This window comes from Calonectris borealis, chromosome 17, assembly GCF_964195595.1.
Source record: "Calonectris borealis chromosome 17, bCalBor7.hap1.2, whole genome shotgun sequence".
Taxonomy (NCBI): Eukaryota; Metazoa; Chordata; class Aves; order Procellariiformes; family Procellariidae; genus Calonectris; species Calonectris borealis.
In genome coordinates, this window is record NC_134328.1 from 4,401,152 (window position 1) to 4,416,143 (window position 14,992).

General features: G+C 42.9%; 1 protein-coding gene across 3 annotated transcripts in view; it reads left to right on the forward strand.

Annotated features, from left to right (window-relative positions):
• PTPRT (protein tyrosine phosphatase receptor type T) overlaps nt 1-14,992 on the forward strand; it is a 458,488-nt gene that overhangs the window by 439,600 nt on the left and 3,896 nt on the right. For all 3 annotated transcript variants that reach the window (XM_075166323.1, XM_075166325.1, XM_075166326.1), the window contains 6 exons: nt 745-899; nt 3,370-3,505; nt 4,146-4,295; nt 7,225-7,398; nt 10,993-11,124; nt 14,235-14,360. In XM_075166323.1, the coding sequence (XP_075022424.1) occupies nt 745-899; nt 3,370-3,505; nt 4,146-4,295; nt 7,225-7,398; nt 10,993-11,124; nt 14,235-14,360 (873 nt within the window). The remainder of the gene's footprint in view (nt 1-744; nt 900-3,369; nt 3,506-4,145; nt 4,296-7,224; nt 7,399-10,992; nt 11,125-14,234; nt 14,361-14,992) is intronic.

A 14,992-nucleotide genomic window follows, 5' to 3' on the forward strand; every position in this document is an offset into this window, starting at 1 on the left:
GCCTGGAGAAGAGGAGGCTGAGGGGAGACCTCATCGCGCTCTACAACTACCTGAAAGGAGGTTGTAGCGAGGTGGGGGTTGGTCTCTTCTCCCAAGTAACAGCGATAGGACGAGAGGAAATGGCCTCAAGTTGCGCCAGGGGAGGTTTAGATTGGACATTAGGAGAAATTTCTTTACTGAAAGAGTGGTCAGGCCTTGGAACAGGCTGCCCAGGGAAGTGGTGGAGTCACCATCCCTGGAAGTATTTAAAAGACGTGTAGATGAGGCGCTTAGGGACATGGTGTAGTGGGCATGGTGATGTTGGGTTGACGGTTGGACCCGATGATCTTAGAGGTCTTTTCCAACCTTAATGATTCTATGATTCTATGATTCAACGCCTCAAAAAGGATTTAAGAGTGACTTCTTGGGGCTGTATGGCAATAACGCCAAAGGAGGCTGGGTAAGGGCAGCCGAGGTGCGCTGGGGCTGAGGCCTCCCTGTGAAGCTCCTGGTCAGCTGGGTTTGAACTCCAAGACAAGACGTTTGAACTGGGAGCTGGCGTTCGCCTCAGCTGTATGTTACCCACCTCCTTCGTACTTGGAGTTCACTTGAAATCTCTCGGAGTGACACGCGGCGCGGGACACGTTCCCGAGTATAGTGAGAGCTAAATGCTCGTTCGGCCCTCTGCGTGAGGGGAAGGAGCAGTGGTCAGAATACGCTGATTGCAGTGACGGCAGAAAAAAAGAGGCTGTGTTGTTTCCTCAGAAAGGCTACCATGAGATCCGAGAGATTCGGCAGTTCCACTTCACCAGCTGGCCGGACCACGGGGTTCCCTGCTATGCCACAGGCCTCCTGGGCTTCGTTCGTCAGGTGAAGTTCCTCAATCCCCCGGAAGCAGGACCCATCGTTGTGCACTGCAGGTATGCGAGCTCTTCGTCTGAGCCTTTCCTCCATCGGCTTCTTCAGCTTTTTTCCTTTTTTCTTCTCGTCCGGCAATAATCAACTACATTTTGTTTGTTTAAGAGTATAATTTATGGGCCTCATGGGGAAACAAAGTGGAATTTGGTTTTCTTTTCTAAAGTGGCAGCTCTGGAGCTTAGCCGGCATGAATTGGAGATGATATAAGTAGGTCAGAGAGAGCCATGTGAATGTAGAAGACTCTCTGGTGGCCTATACTCTCTTAGATGCTCACAGCAGAGCTGGGAAAATGGTAAATATCTGGGACAGCCATTCCAGTCGTTATCTACAGCAAACCTCACGTGGCAGAAGGGACGATGCCTACAAAAAGACAGGGCTGCCGACGGGGAATTTCAAAGCAACTTTGCTTTTCTTTACCCACATGCAGTGCAGTTCAGCTTTGCACCAGCATCAGGAGTCTTAGCTGAAATATTAGTCTGTCTTCCCAGGTCTGGCTGCCAGCCCTTGTGCATCCTGGCCTCCTCAAAGCCCAGGAGCTGGAATGGGAATGTCAGACCGAAAACCTGCCCAGGGCCTTCCAGCTAGTAAATGAAAGGGGAATGCCTGAGGAAACCTCACTGCTTGGTTTACAGCTGTGAAAATTCAGACTATTGAATCACGTGCTTGCTAACTCCCTGGCTGCTGCTGTTACTGAGGGCTCTTCTGCGCTGTTTTCTTCCAACTGAGCTTAAAGCCCGACTGTGCCAGGCACTATATGAATATGTAGGAGAGTGTCCCTGACGAGAAGAACTAACAGTCTGAGGTGAGATCAGGCATGCTGCTGGTGGTGGGAGAGCAGACACGCACATGCAGACTGGCGTCAGAGTTAGGAGACTTCAAACGCAAGGAAAGGCGTTGCTGCAAAAACAGAGTCTGGGTTTGTAGCAGCTACTTCTGCGGTGCTCAGGCCATAGCTCAGGGCACGCGTTCTATAAAGGAGTCATGGTGGAGCACAAGGCTAGGGAGCAGAGCTGGCTGTCCCAAAATCTCACCCCTTATCAATCCACAGGCAATTACCTCTAAGTGCCGTGCTGTGTGATCAGGAAGAGAGAGAGAATACATCCCGCAACCACTTTAAAAAGGAAAATCAATTAAATCTTACCTTTTTAAAACAGTTTTGGGTTAGGCGGGTGTTTTGTTGGTTTTTAGCAAGCAATGAATCAGTTTTATAATAAAATACAGCTAAGCCTGAGGAGCTGGCAGAAGGGAATTCTTCAGAGCTCAGGGCCTGAATTTGCTACCTTGGTGCCATGACATGGGTCTGGCCCCAGAAGGAGTCTGAACCTGATTCATTGTCACCAAGAAAGCAAGGAGAAATTTTTCATCCTTCACATTTTAATGAATAAATGCCATTTCCTCTCCGTTATTTATCTGCTTTTGAATTTTAATGACTTGCTTTAAGTGGTAATTACCAAATTCTCCCTACCGATGCCTGGCTGCATAATATCACTGTTCGATATTTATGAAGTGCCAGGATCCTCTAAATATAGAAATGTTATAACTATTTGTTAAAATTCTGAAAAGCTGAAAGATAAAGCAAGAGGAAATGCCACTTATTCATTAAAATTCTGCAAATGAAAAATATCTTCTCTCTATTCAGCAGTTGATTAATCTGGGCCATTAATTTATGGTCATTCATATCTCCTTGCTTTCGGCTCTGCTGGAGTTTTCATGCAACTGAAGTTTCCCTGATTTGAGCTGAGTTTTCCTTCTTCCTTCGGAGTAATGTGAAGAGCCGTTCTCCTCTCTGTATCCTTCACACCTAAACAGCTTGGATGGTTTCCCAGGAGGGAAGAAGGACACAATGACAGCACAGTTTGGCAGGAGATGGTCCAATTCTCGCAAGCAGGGCGGGGCTCTAAAGTGAAGGTTTTTAGTAGCCTCGAGCTCCTTTCTCTATAATTTTACAATCCACAACTTGAAATCACCCTCCTCGGGACCCAAACTTCTCCGGATTAAAAAGAGAAAAGAAATGTTTAAGGTGGAGGACTGAGCCCCTTTCATCATGCCCACTTGAGTAACCATGTGCCTGCCTTTTAAAGAGTCCCATGGAAGAATATTTCTGGAATTGTGTCTGTTTGCAACCTGGAGGCTGCTCTCCCACATCCCATGTGATGAGAGGTGTGCAGATGAACCGACCTGTAAAATCATGATTGGTTTTGTAGAGTAATTTTTTTTTTTTATGTTCAAGAACACAGAGCTTTTTTTCCTGCTACCTGGGTCCATTTCCCCTTCAAGAAATATTATTTCACCTCATTCTCTTAAATCCTAAGCTAATTTAGCTACACACAAAAATCAACCCAATTGGGAGAGGGGAGCAGCTTCCAAGAGAAAACAGCTGGGTCTGTAATGCAGTTATTTTCTCCTCCATAGAACCCTGCCTCTCCATGGTCCCTTGGTCATGCAGACCCTCATGTTTTTTTCTTTTTTTAGTGCTGGGGCCGGGAGAACAGGGTGCTTTATTGCCATCGACATCATGCTTGACATGGCAGAGAACGAAGGTGTGGTGGATATATTTAACTGTGTGCGAGAGCTGCGATCCCAAAGGGTCAATTTGGTGCAGACGGAGGTGGGTGCCAGCGGGTCTCCTCTTACGATGTACTGCTTTTCTGTCAGCTTCTCCGCTCAACAGGAGCCCAGCAATTCATTAAGTCAGCACTTGCTTGCTCCGTGATGTGATTATACAGAACTTTCTATGGCTAACCATGGCCAGATGTGCACCGAATCGCATTCACTGGCAGCTACTCAGGGCCTCCAAGACAGGAGGGCAAACCTTGAAGTTTAGGTCTTAGCATTGCTGATTAATTTTATTCTCACAGTAGAAAAAAGCTGGCTTCTGAATCCTCTCATGACTCATTCATAGGTATACTGCAAACTCCAGTAGTACCTAATTTATATCAATTGCAAGCTAAACACCTGAGCTACACCCTGATTTCCTCCTCAGCCCACCCCCATTTTGTCCCAGCATTCCTGAGAGTGGTGACTTCCCATTTTACTTGTAAATTTGAAATAAATACATGAGACCTCACATTCGATGATGGATGAAATATGCTTACAAAGGTGTCACATAGCACACTGAGTTATTTGCCTCCACAAGAAGCAGAGACAAATATGCATAGCGGGCATGATTGAAGGAAAAAAAAAAGCGTGATATTTCATGATCTGTATTGAAAATATGATTTTAATATCCTATCTCCTCCCCTGTGCAGGAGCAGTATGTATTTGTCCATGATGCCATTTTGGAGGCGTGTCTCTGTGGCAACACGGCCATTCCAGTTTGTGAGTTCAGATCCATATATTACAACATCAGCAGACTAGATCCACAGACCAATTCCAGCCAGATAAAAGATGAGTTTCAGGTAATTTCGTATGTCTCAGTCATTGCAGTTGGTGTATTGAAGGTGTTTAATCAATTTCTGTGTGTTATTTTACGATTTCCAACAGAGCAGAGAAGGGGGACATTGAGCCAAGGTCTGATTTCAGCTGATTTTTGTTGCTTTACTACTGGATCAGGCAAAGATTTGTTTCTGAGCATGGACTTCCCAGCCTTCGGCAAGGAAAAAATTTCCCCATCACTTCAGTAGAGCAAGGGTACTAATTTTCACACATAATGTTGTACTTCTCATTTCAAGAAATATTCTGTTGTTCATTTTCTTCTGTAATTTATGCAGAAACATTTATGCCTCAAGGTCCCTTATTATCCGTTCTCATGGCTCATATGCTGCTTCTGAGTCTTGCAATCAACTTGTTGACGTCCTTCCATACAAAGGAGAAAGTGAGCTCAGTGAGCGTTACTTTCGCTATTACTAATTTTCAGTGAACTGAATCCCTCAGTTCACTATAGATGTTTTGCCACGTACCTGGTGATCAGGACTGAAGTGACATACAGTAAAACTCACAAGTGCTGGCATAGCGCGGTTTGCCTGGGGCAAGCAATGAAATGGGGACCCCTCCACCTTTTGCTATCGCCATTGCTTATCCCACCCTAATAAGTGGGCTTGGGACACATGAGCCACGAGCCCTGTGGACTTGTATCTCTCACACAGTAGAGAATTCACCCTGCAGAACACTGAACTAAGTTTTTCAGTCTGATTCCTCGTGTATCTGTAAATCCCTTCAGGATTTTCAGCCAACACCGATGTATGGAAAAAACATAATATTGTGGAAAATCTGGGACAAGGTGAGTTTGACAGGAGAGAGAGAGAGAGCTCCGCTATTTGTTAAGAGGCCATTCTTAACAGCAAAAAGGTGGAGATTCCTTTAATTGTAGGAAATGCCCACTCCCTTTCCCAGCAAAGTATCTTTTGCAGCAAGAGAATGTCTTTTGGGAGCCCCAGTCTGAGTCAGATGCCTCTTTTCCTCCCTCTCTACGCAAAGGGAGAATGTGTGGTTTTTATCTGAAACCTTACAGGGAATCATCAGGGTTGGTATAGTGAGATAAAGAATGTGGATCCCCACTGATCACAGTTCAATTAAAAAAAGATCTGGTTTTATCAAGTGATATCAGATCTGTAAAAGTGTTTCTGGTTCTGGAGGCTTGGCATGAAGGAGCCAAAGCCTAACTTCCTCAAATGCTGTTATGCTATTAAAAAAAACAAAGTCACCGCTTGCTGTGCTTATTTTGTCATGATATGAGATGAGATTTGTCGCCTGCGTGCTTGTTCTTTTGAGCTGCCAGGGGCTGGCAGCTCCTGTGGGAAGGAAATGCTCCACTCTACTTTGCATAAGAGGTTCGTTCTCTGTCTAGTTGTAGAATCTATTTTTACAGGATTTTGGCTCAGAGCATTCTTCAGCCCTAATTGTCTGGATTTAATGCAAAAGATGGTATCTTTTGCTGCAATCTTTGTGAACCAGTTGATCTAACTATAGATCTGTTGGTGCAATTTGGGCCCACCGGCCCTCAGGTAAGGCTGGATGTATTTCTCATGCACTACATGTTGTCTGAACATGCAAAAGCTCGTTCTGGAGAGTTTTTGTAATCTGAATAAGTACAAAAACAAGGGAGAGAGGGGAAGGGCATAAAATAGGAGTAAATCACTAACAAGTCACCTGCCTAATTATCTGCACTGTCAGAGATCTGAGCTTTCATGTTGCTTCCCCAGCCGGACTACCTGCTATCCATCTCTAGACAAAGGGACTTTTATGTAGAACCTGCATAATTTAGAGCAACTATATTATTTCAAATTTTATACTTTGACACATTCCTTTATCTTGGATTGTTTGACCCTCCTCTTTTCTCTATTCATAACCGCTCTGTGGCAGAAGTCAAGCTCTTTGTAAGAATTTTTGGACCCTAAATATTTTGTGTTCCTCTGATGGCTGCAGAGGAGTTCACTGTATGACTGCATGGGCTTTGCTCAGGAAGAGGACACGTAACAAGTGAAAGTAGCATGACATCAGGTAGCCACTGATCTACCATGACTTAAGTGACAGTGTTAAGATGCATTCGCTTTGATTTGCTATTTTTGATCCCTGCTGACCAATCTGGACTGGTTTGTCAGGAGGCCTCCACAACGGATAACAGAAAAGAAAATTAGATTTAAAGAAATACAGTCTGTCAAGCTGTGGGAAAGACAGATAATGGTAAAAGACTGACAGCAAGACCCCAGAGATAAGGTATGGCTATGTAAGTGAAGCATCCTATGTGTTACTCGAAAAGGAAAGCAGTAATCTAAATAATATATGAAACAAATAGACTTTCCTGTTTAAAAAATCCCAACATTTTCTCTTAGGTTTTTACATGCATTGTTAAGATAAGTCAATAGTTTGAGGAATCGCCAGAGGATTTGAACCCAGTCTGACCTGCTGGGTGAGCCAGGTCAATACTCAGGGTACTTCTGCACAGGATCCACTTGAAGAGGGAGAAAGATGCGTGCTTCCACCCTAGGGAGGGTAGAAACACGAGAAGGTTTCACTCCGTGACCAGGTCAAAGCTGCAACTTGTACCTGTAGCTATGTCCAGCCTCTAGGAAAGAACAGAAATGGTATCTAACTGCTGTGGGGTTTTAGCGCTGGAAATTGTTAGTAGGTGTGTAGTGCCCTCAATTTATGCTGGAGCTTACGGTGTTCAAAGAGCACCTCAGGACGATGTGCAAAATGCAATGTGTTACAACAGCAACAAGCTCCTCAGTGCTCCTTCGTTTTCGTTCTCTGGGATCTCAAAGATCTGCTAGTCTATGTACCTTTAAAATAAACATATTGTGCAGGTGGCATCCTTCTTGGAAGTAAATTCAGAGATATTCAGCCTGCTTCTGTCTTTCTTTCCCCTTTTCCCTCCCTCCTTCACAGACTCTTAATATTGTGACACCGCGTGTTCGGCCAGAAGATTGCAGCATCGGTCTTTTGCCAAGGAACCATGACAAGAACCGCTGCATGGATGTGTTGCCCCTGGACCGGTGCCTGCCTTTCCTCATCTCCGTGGATGGCGAATCAAGTAACTACATCAATGCTGCACTCATGGATGTAAGCAGCACTGCACTGTCCTCGCTGATCCAGTCTGCATCGCGTTAATTCGTTCTCGGGATACTTTTCTGGGAGAAAGGGATCCAAAGCAAAAAACCTTTTGTAACTGCGGTTTCTGGGTCTGACATCTCCAAACTGGGCAAAAGCACACAGAAATGTGTCACCTAGACTATGATTATCACACTACCATTGTAGTTCTGCCTCACATTGGTGGAAAATTCGTGACAAAGAAGTTCATGAGCATGCAGTCTGAGGTTGTATCGTAGGAATGCAGATGGACAAAGAAGCAGTGGGACAACTCTTCCCATATATTGGTTGTCATATAAATTGCAAGAGAAATGTTTGCCAGGTTAGCTCTTTGAAAAGAATAGTTTGCAGTGTGGAGCGAGTGATTTATGTGAGCTTATGCGGTTAAGAATATGGGAGTACAGGGATCAGATGTGCAAAATACTTAAAGGCTGAAGGACATGAGTAAAGCTGATGTGAATCTGTCTGAAGGCATTTTCCCTTGCTTTGTTTATAGGCTAGAATCCCACAGCACAGGTCATTCGTATAGGGTGAATTATGTTGACAGTTTGTTTTTGCTGTGGTGCCTAACTGCCTTTGGACAGAGATGTCTTTAAAGCCACTAATTATTGCAGTTGGAGTATGTGTACATATGATCCAGGGTGAAATTTCATCATATTTTCCCTAGCAATGTTGGGGTCGGTCTTTTTTAATTTTGTCTGTTCTTTCAGTCTTTGGGGAACAGTGATACTACTGCATTTAAGAGCTTAAGTCAAATGGTCATAGAATTAATTTTAGATTTTTTTTCGGAAAGATTGTGATGTTTTCATTGCAAATATGCTTAAGGAAACTTTTTTTTTTCCTTTAAAGTGTGTTTTGTTCTTTGGCAAATCTGCAGAAGCACAATGAATTCTTCCCTGGTTTCTTAGGAACTGGGAATGTGTTTGCCCATTTCAGCCCTCATTACCTCCAAGCACTTTGCTAATACTTGTATCTTTCCCCACAAAATTCCTGCTAATTAAATTTTTTTGTAGGAAAGGAATTTTTCACCCGTCATTGAAATTCAGCCACTATGATGTTCTCTAGCTCTCCTTTATCCTTCCATAGAGGAATCAGCAGCTTTTGAAAAAAAAATCAGAGAAGGGAACAGCCAAAATCCCACATGTTCATAGGCGTTCCTGTTGAGGACAGACATTGCAAATTCTTTGTCTTTTCCAGTAGTTTCATGTCTGCAGTCTCATACTGAGCATGGACTCTTACGAGAGATCATCCATCCCATATTGCCTTAGGGCTATAGAACTAGCTATCGTTAGTTCTTTCATTGTGTGAAGACAGGCACGTGCTGAGGAACAGCTGACAACACAGTCCCAGAGGTGATAAATTTATTTACAGATTCCTCATGTTTATCTCTCTTTAAACTTCTCCCCAAATCTTATTTGACTTGCAGCTTGCTCTATTACGTGAAAGCTATGATGGAAGAAGTGCTAGAGCAGGGAGGGATGATGGTAGACCTGGGATGGGTTACAGCCTGGGTTTGGAAGCATGAATTGTCCCAGGAAGGCCATCTGGCAGGCTGCTCTGGACTGTGTTCACCAAAATTAACCTTAGACACAGAATGCTGTTTGAACCCTCCCTCAGGGTTCAGTAAAGCACTCGGTCTGGGCTCCTAGTTTAAGCTCTGCTGGAGACTGTCTCAGTCTGTTGGTTGCAGAGCTCTAAAAAACCTCCTCTGCCTTGAGTCAGCTTTTGGGAATACAGCCAAGGGGCTACTGTTGCCCACAGAGGGGAGGAATTCTCCCCCAGCACATTTTGAGACTCCTGACCTTTCCTCTTCATGTCCTCTGTCCCTTTCAAGTAAACAGACCTTAGGATCTTTCCTATGAGAATCACTGGAAAGCCATGTTTGCATCTGCAAAATGGTTTGTTAAGAAGAAAGGAGAAATACTGTCCTTCACCCTCCCCTAAAACAATTGATCATAATCCTTAAGCAAAGAGACTTTAGCCACATCTCTGAATCAAGCCATACAGAAGTGGTGATAGGTTTGCATTTAATGCATGGGACTTGGAGAACCACACGAGCCCATGTCATGTCCCTGTCGTCGCCATTCCCCCAAGATCCTACACGTTCTCTTACATGAGGAATTAACATCTCTGTGTCACTTCCCCTTTAAAACTGGGCAGTGAGCCTGGTTCCTCACCTGTAGCAAAGAAAACAGGTGGGGCATGGGGTTTTTTTCTGCTAATGGCAAAACCCACAAACCCATCTTACCTTCAGCCAGCAGCTTAGCCAATTATGCAGTCTGCTATGTTGGTGCACACTGAAAAAACACAGCAGAAACATTATGATGTTCTTAACTCTAATTAAGAGATAAGATTCACTATTTTATTTACCACTTGTTGCCTCTGTTGGTCTTGTATGACGTAGCTTTTGACCCATACCGGTGCTCCTAGGTTTGAAATACAGAGTAGGGAGAAAGAGGAAAATCCATTCCAGACTGATCATTTCCCAAGAAACCATTTCCTTTTCCTTCTCTCTCCGTCATGTCCCATCACCCCCCTCACACGTGCACACTCAGAAGCATGGTGCAGCCGCCCTGCAAGCTGGTGCAGCGCGTGCACAGCACCTTCTCCCCCTCCCAGCATGGTCTGCTCAGCACTTCCACCCACAGCTGACTCATATGGAGAAGAAAAGGCAAGCCCCCGCAACAACCATCTTAATACTTTGGGGCTTTATTTATTTCTTTACTTTAAATAAAAAATCTTAATCTGTTGTGGTTTTTTGGTTTTGGTTTGGTTTGGTTTTTTTTAACCCAGAAATATTGTGCCTTTTGGTTCAAGTCTGCTTCACAGCTGTACGGCACAAAGGACTGTGCAGTTTGTAGGCTCATCTAAGCATTGCCTGCCGTGGTTGGAAAGCGATAAAGTTTTGAGCTTGTACCCTTTCATCTCAGAGTGCCTTGCAAACATTCATTAACACAGCCCTGCAGAGGTTAGAAGCACAGTTCCTCCCTTTTGTGGTTAGGGAGATTGAGGTCAGAGGGCTTTTCTGAGGCAAAAGAATAGCATCAGAAATTAAATGCCAGTGTCGCAAGCTGTGAATATTGCCCCACAAGCTCTTAAAGGATGGCTGGGATCCAAATGTGCCACCTCTGTAGCACTACATCACCAGGGAGCAATAGCAGATGGGGGGCTAATCCCTTCTGTAGTTCCTAGAGTCCATTGCAGCAAAAAGGATAGCATTTGCTTCCAGCTGTTTTCTTTCCAATTATTAATATTACTGATAGTAGTAGTAGTAGTAGTAATAGTAGAATTAGTATTATTTGCTGAGTCTCAAAATATAAATAATTGATTTGGGTAATCTCTGCTCTTGTGACACTTCTTTAATGAAATGTCTTCATTGGGAGCAAAAGAATCCCATTATGAGACATTCATTCATTGCAGAGCGATAACAAGGAGAAGGATATGTGATTTGTATAATCTGGTTAAATGGCTCAGATTGCCTAGCCATAGCCTCCTGGGTATAATATTCGTTTGAATGAAAGTTGATTGAAATTTTTTTTTTTTTAACTAATCTTATTCTTTTGTTAGAGCCACAAGCAACCTGCTGCCTTTATTGTAACCCAGCACCCTTTGCCCAACACCATAGCAGACTTCTGGAGGCTGGTGTTTGATTATAACTGCTCCTCTGTTGTGATGCTGAATGAGATGGATGCAGCGCAGGTAAGTAATTTTTCATCATTTCTGTCATGTAACTTTCTTCTCAAATCCAGATGGTTTCAAGAGCCTTTCTGCTGCCATTTTGTTGTGCCTCCCCACCCCAATAAATAAGTGAAGGGAAACTGGAAAGTAATAGGTAATGTTTTGGGGTATAATGAAGGATAAGTCCATATGCTTGGCTCCTTCTAAGGCAGCTCATTCTTCCTGCAATTAACAGGGATTAGATATCTAAATACGTTGTGTTTGTGAATCTAAATCTTCCTCCCAAACCTGCTTTCTTCCCTTTCTTATTTTTGTCTTTAGTTCAGAAAAATGTGTCCTACCACAGCCCTAGTGTGCTTCATGCTTGCCTGTTCACATGGCATTTCCAGAAGGATACAACCAAGAGAGATGCTGAAATCATTCGAAGGATCTTTTCCCTGAGATTTCCAATGCAATTCTGTAATACTGAGAAGTGTGGTTTGCACAGTTTCTGGAGAAGCACTTTGTGATGTGTATTTTTTTTTTCTTTCTAGTCTCATGTGCAAATTGGTTTCTTGGCTACTAAACACACCATTATTTTCAGGAGTTGAGCTTGCCGGGGAGGAGCGGCTGCAGTTCCTCCTGTACTAGCATTTCCAGCCACCTTGCTGATGAGTGGCAGAAGATAACAGCTTTCAAAAAGGCGTAATCATGCAATTTGTGTGAAGAGTACATTTGGCATGGCTAATTCACCCATTAGAGCGCTTGTTAAACAAGAGGAGAGGAACCCTCTAGTAGTTGGTACTTCATGGATTAATTTTTCATTTGTCTCTTCTCTGTCTTCAAAATCTTACCTCACTTGAAGGCAGCGAGATTATTGGTCTCCTTTTTGATGGTACTGGAGAAGCCGGTCACCCCGTTCGTTGAGGGGATCTCCCTTCGGGGTGAACGTTATGGGATTTCATCTCCAGCCGCGGTACGAGCTCTGCTCAGAAGTGGGCTCTCTTGGTGACCCGCAGAGTCCCACCGCTGTGCGAGGAACTGGAGGTCCCGTGCATTTGCTGCCTCCTGTCTGATTTACCCAGCCTGATTCTGTGTCTTGGCATCGAATCCAGAGGTGGATTTCACCTTTGCCTTTTTTTCTGACACTTCAAAGAAAAACACAGCTTTTTCTGGAAATGAGACGCTTTCTCACGCTTCGTTCTTGGAAAACACAAACCTATCAGCCTCAGCCAGTGTTATTCTTGTGACTTATCTTTCTGCACAAGACTTTACCTGCTTTGTTTTTTCCTAGCAAAGTTCTGTTTTTATGAGGTAGTCTGTAGGCACAGAAAAGGAGATTTGGCAATACATAAAGTCGCTTTGTCACCTAGCTCGAGTCTGCAGCCAATGCCAAAACCACCTAGCTAGCCCCGGAAGTTAAGGGTGATTTTAAAGGTTGTATCTTAAGAGCTTTCAAGGCAGGGTGTGACAGTTTGGTATCAATTGTGAAAGTGAGGTTTCTGAAAAGGAAACTTAACGATGTTGTGCTTGCACTGTCATGGTATGACAATGTTGTAGTTATCTAGCTGTTCATCACTGCCTCATCCAAGTGCTGTGCCCTAAGCACTGCAAAACCGTCAGTGCACCGTTGCCTGCAGACACCGTGTTTGTGCGCATGAGCAGGGTGTGTTACTCATCTCCGTGAGTAGAACACAAATACAAAAATTGCTTATATAAAAGCTGTGCGTGAATTATAGAGAGGAAAAGAGTTAAAATAAATAGGTAAGTGAACCTTTAATCCACTATGCAGGGAAAAAGTGCAAATAAAACCATGTGGAGGTCAGAGAACGTAACAGACCATTTTAAGCACTGTATATGCATATACATTTGGGTAGATGGCCATTCACAGACCTGCTTTATGAAAAGCAGATTTTTAGTATTAAGGAAAGGTTTAATCTTTTTCTTCTTTCCAATGCACCGTGAGGTTGTTTCCTAAAGCACCTGCTCAGCTCAAATCTCCTTGCCTATTGGACAAACGCTTTGAGAGGAGATCTGTAGGCTGCTTGAAAGTCTGAATGAAGAGTAAAGACAACCTTCAAAGGAGGACTTGCTTATGTGGTCTTGGCTGGCTTGCTTAATCTTGAAAAACTAACAAGGGCAAAGATGCATAAGATTGCATGAATATCCCACCCAATTTAAATCCCATATGATCAAAGGAATAACAGGAATACAGAATTAATGCAGTAGCGTGCACACACTTGACGTTGTTACTGGCAATGATTGAACTTGAAAAGCTTGAGATCAAGTTCAAATAAGCATCTGGGGGTTTCAAAACTTCTAAAAAATAACACTTGAAAATAGGAAGAAAAAAAACAGAAAGAAATACAATCTCAGCAGAAACTGCTAATGAGATCTCATGCAAAATATTTTCTCGCCATGATCTATTTCCAGATGGGTTTGAAATACTTACATTGTAATTTGTGTGGATAGGATTTTTTTGTACTTTCAATTCAGTAATATCAGCATGAGAAAAAAGAGTTCCAATCTCCTTCACAAACTTCAGAGATTCAGTTCACCCTGAAATTGGAGTTGGTCCCGTTGCTCTCAGAGCAAACTCATTTTCCCTCCCCTGCTCGCTGGTAGAGTCAGAAAGCTAAAAAGTTCTTCTTACAGAAAAAAGAAGTTCCACTTTGCCTGAATTAAGATTATTTTTCTTGGTGCATATACTTTTTCCTTATTAACACAAACCTCTGTGGTTCCTATTAAATTTACCTACAGACACTAATTTTTTAATGTTCATTTTAAATCTATACCCCTACAGAAGCCTCATTTGTCAGCCACCTTTTCTGCACCTTTAGACCCCAGAATTCAATCAGTTACAAATTGTGTTCATACAAAAAAAAAAAAGGGGGGGGGGGAGGGGAAGTCAAGCTTCTAAAATATATTTCTTTTTTTCTTTATATTCATGATATAAAAAACTTATACTGAGCTAGAAGGAGGTCTTCTCTGAGCAAATACGTGTAATACAAGATTGGTTATTGATTTTGAGTGGGTTATAAATTTGAAAGGAAAGAAGACTGAACATGCACCTAGTTTCTGCCTGTCTCTGTAATATCTAAGGTCATCATTGTTATATAATAGTTAAGGTGCTTTCTGTTTCTTTTCTCCAGCTCTGCATGCAGTACTGGCCAGAGAAGACGTCCTGTTGTTATGGCCCAATTCAAGTAGAGTTTGTTTCAGCAGACATCGATGAAGATATCATCAACCGGATATTCCGGATCTGCAACATGGCCAGGGTAAGATCAGTGAAATACTGGTTTCCCTATTTATTCTCAAAAATATATTTTGGCATGAGGAAGAGGCAGAACCAAGACTTACGGTTTAGAGATGCTGAATCTCTCACCTAGGAACAAAATTCCACTGCAGAATTTAGTAGCTACTTCCTTTAATTAACATTTAATTGCATCAGTTTGTATTGGTAAAAGAGTCTTGGCTGAAGTTAGAAAGTGGATGATATGAGCTGAAAATCTGTATTTAAATGGAATGCATTTTTCTATGTGTATTTGAGAACAATTAATCACTTAGTAGCCAACATAAAACCATCAATATCGTAGGAAATAAACTGGGATAGTGTCAGCAGCTCTCCATCTGTCAACTACTATGCAGTGTCTCTGAAGACAGATGCAACGTTTGCTGGCTAGGCTGGGATTCCCAATTGCCACTGTTTTTCCTATAAATAAGCAACTGCCATTTGTGTAAGCAACTCTTCGTCTGTATCCCTCAGCCCCAGGACAGCTGAAATGATAGAAACAAAGTTTATCTGCACACTGGACCCTGGCAATGCAACTTCAGCGCTGCAGGAAAGGATTTCAGTAGAGGATTTTTCTCTCATTAATTGTTTCCCAGATTGATCATGTCTCCTTTTTTG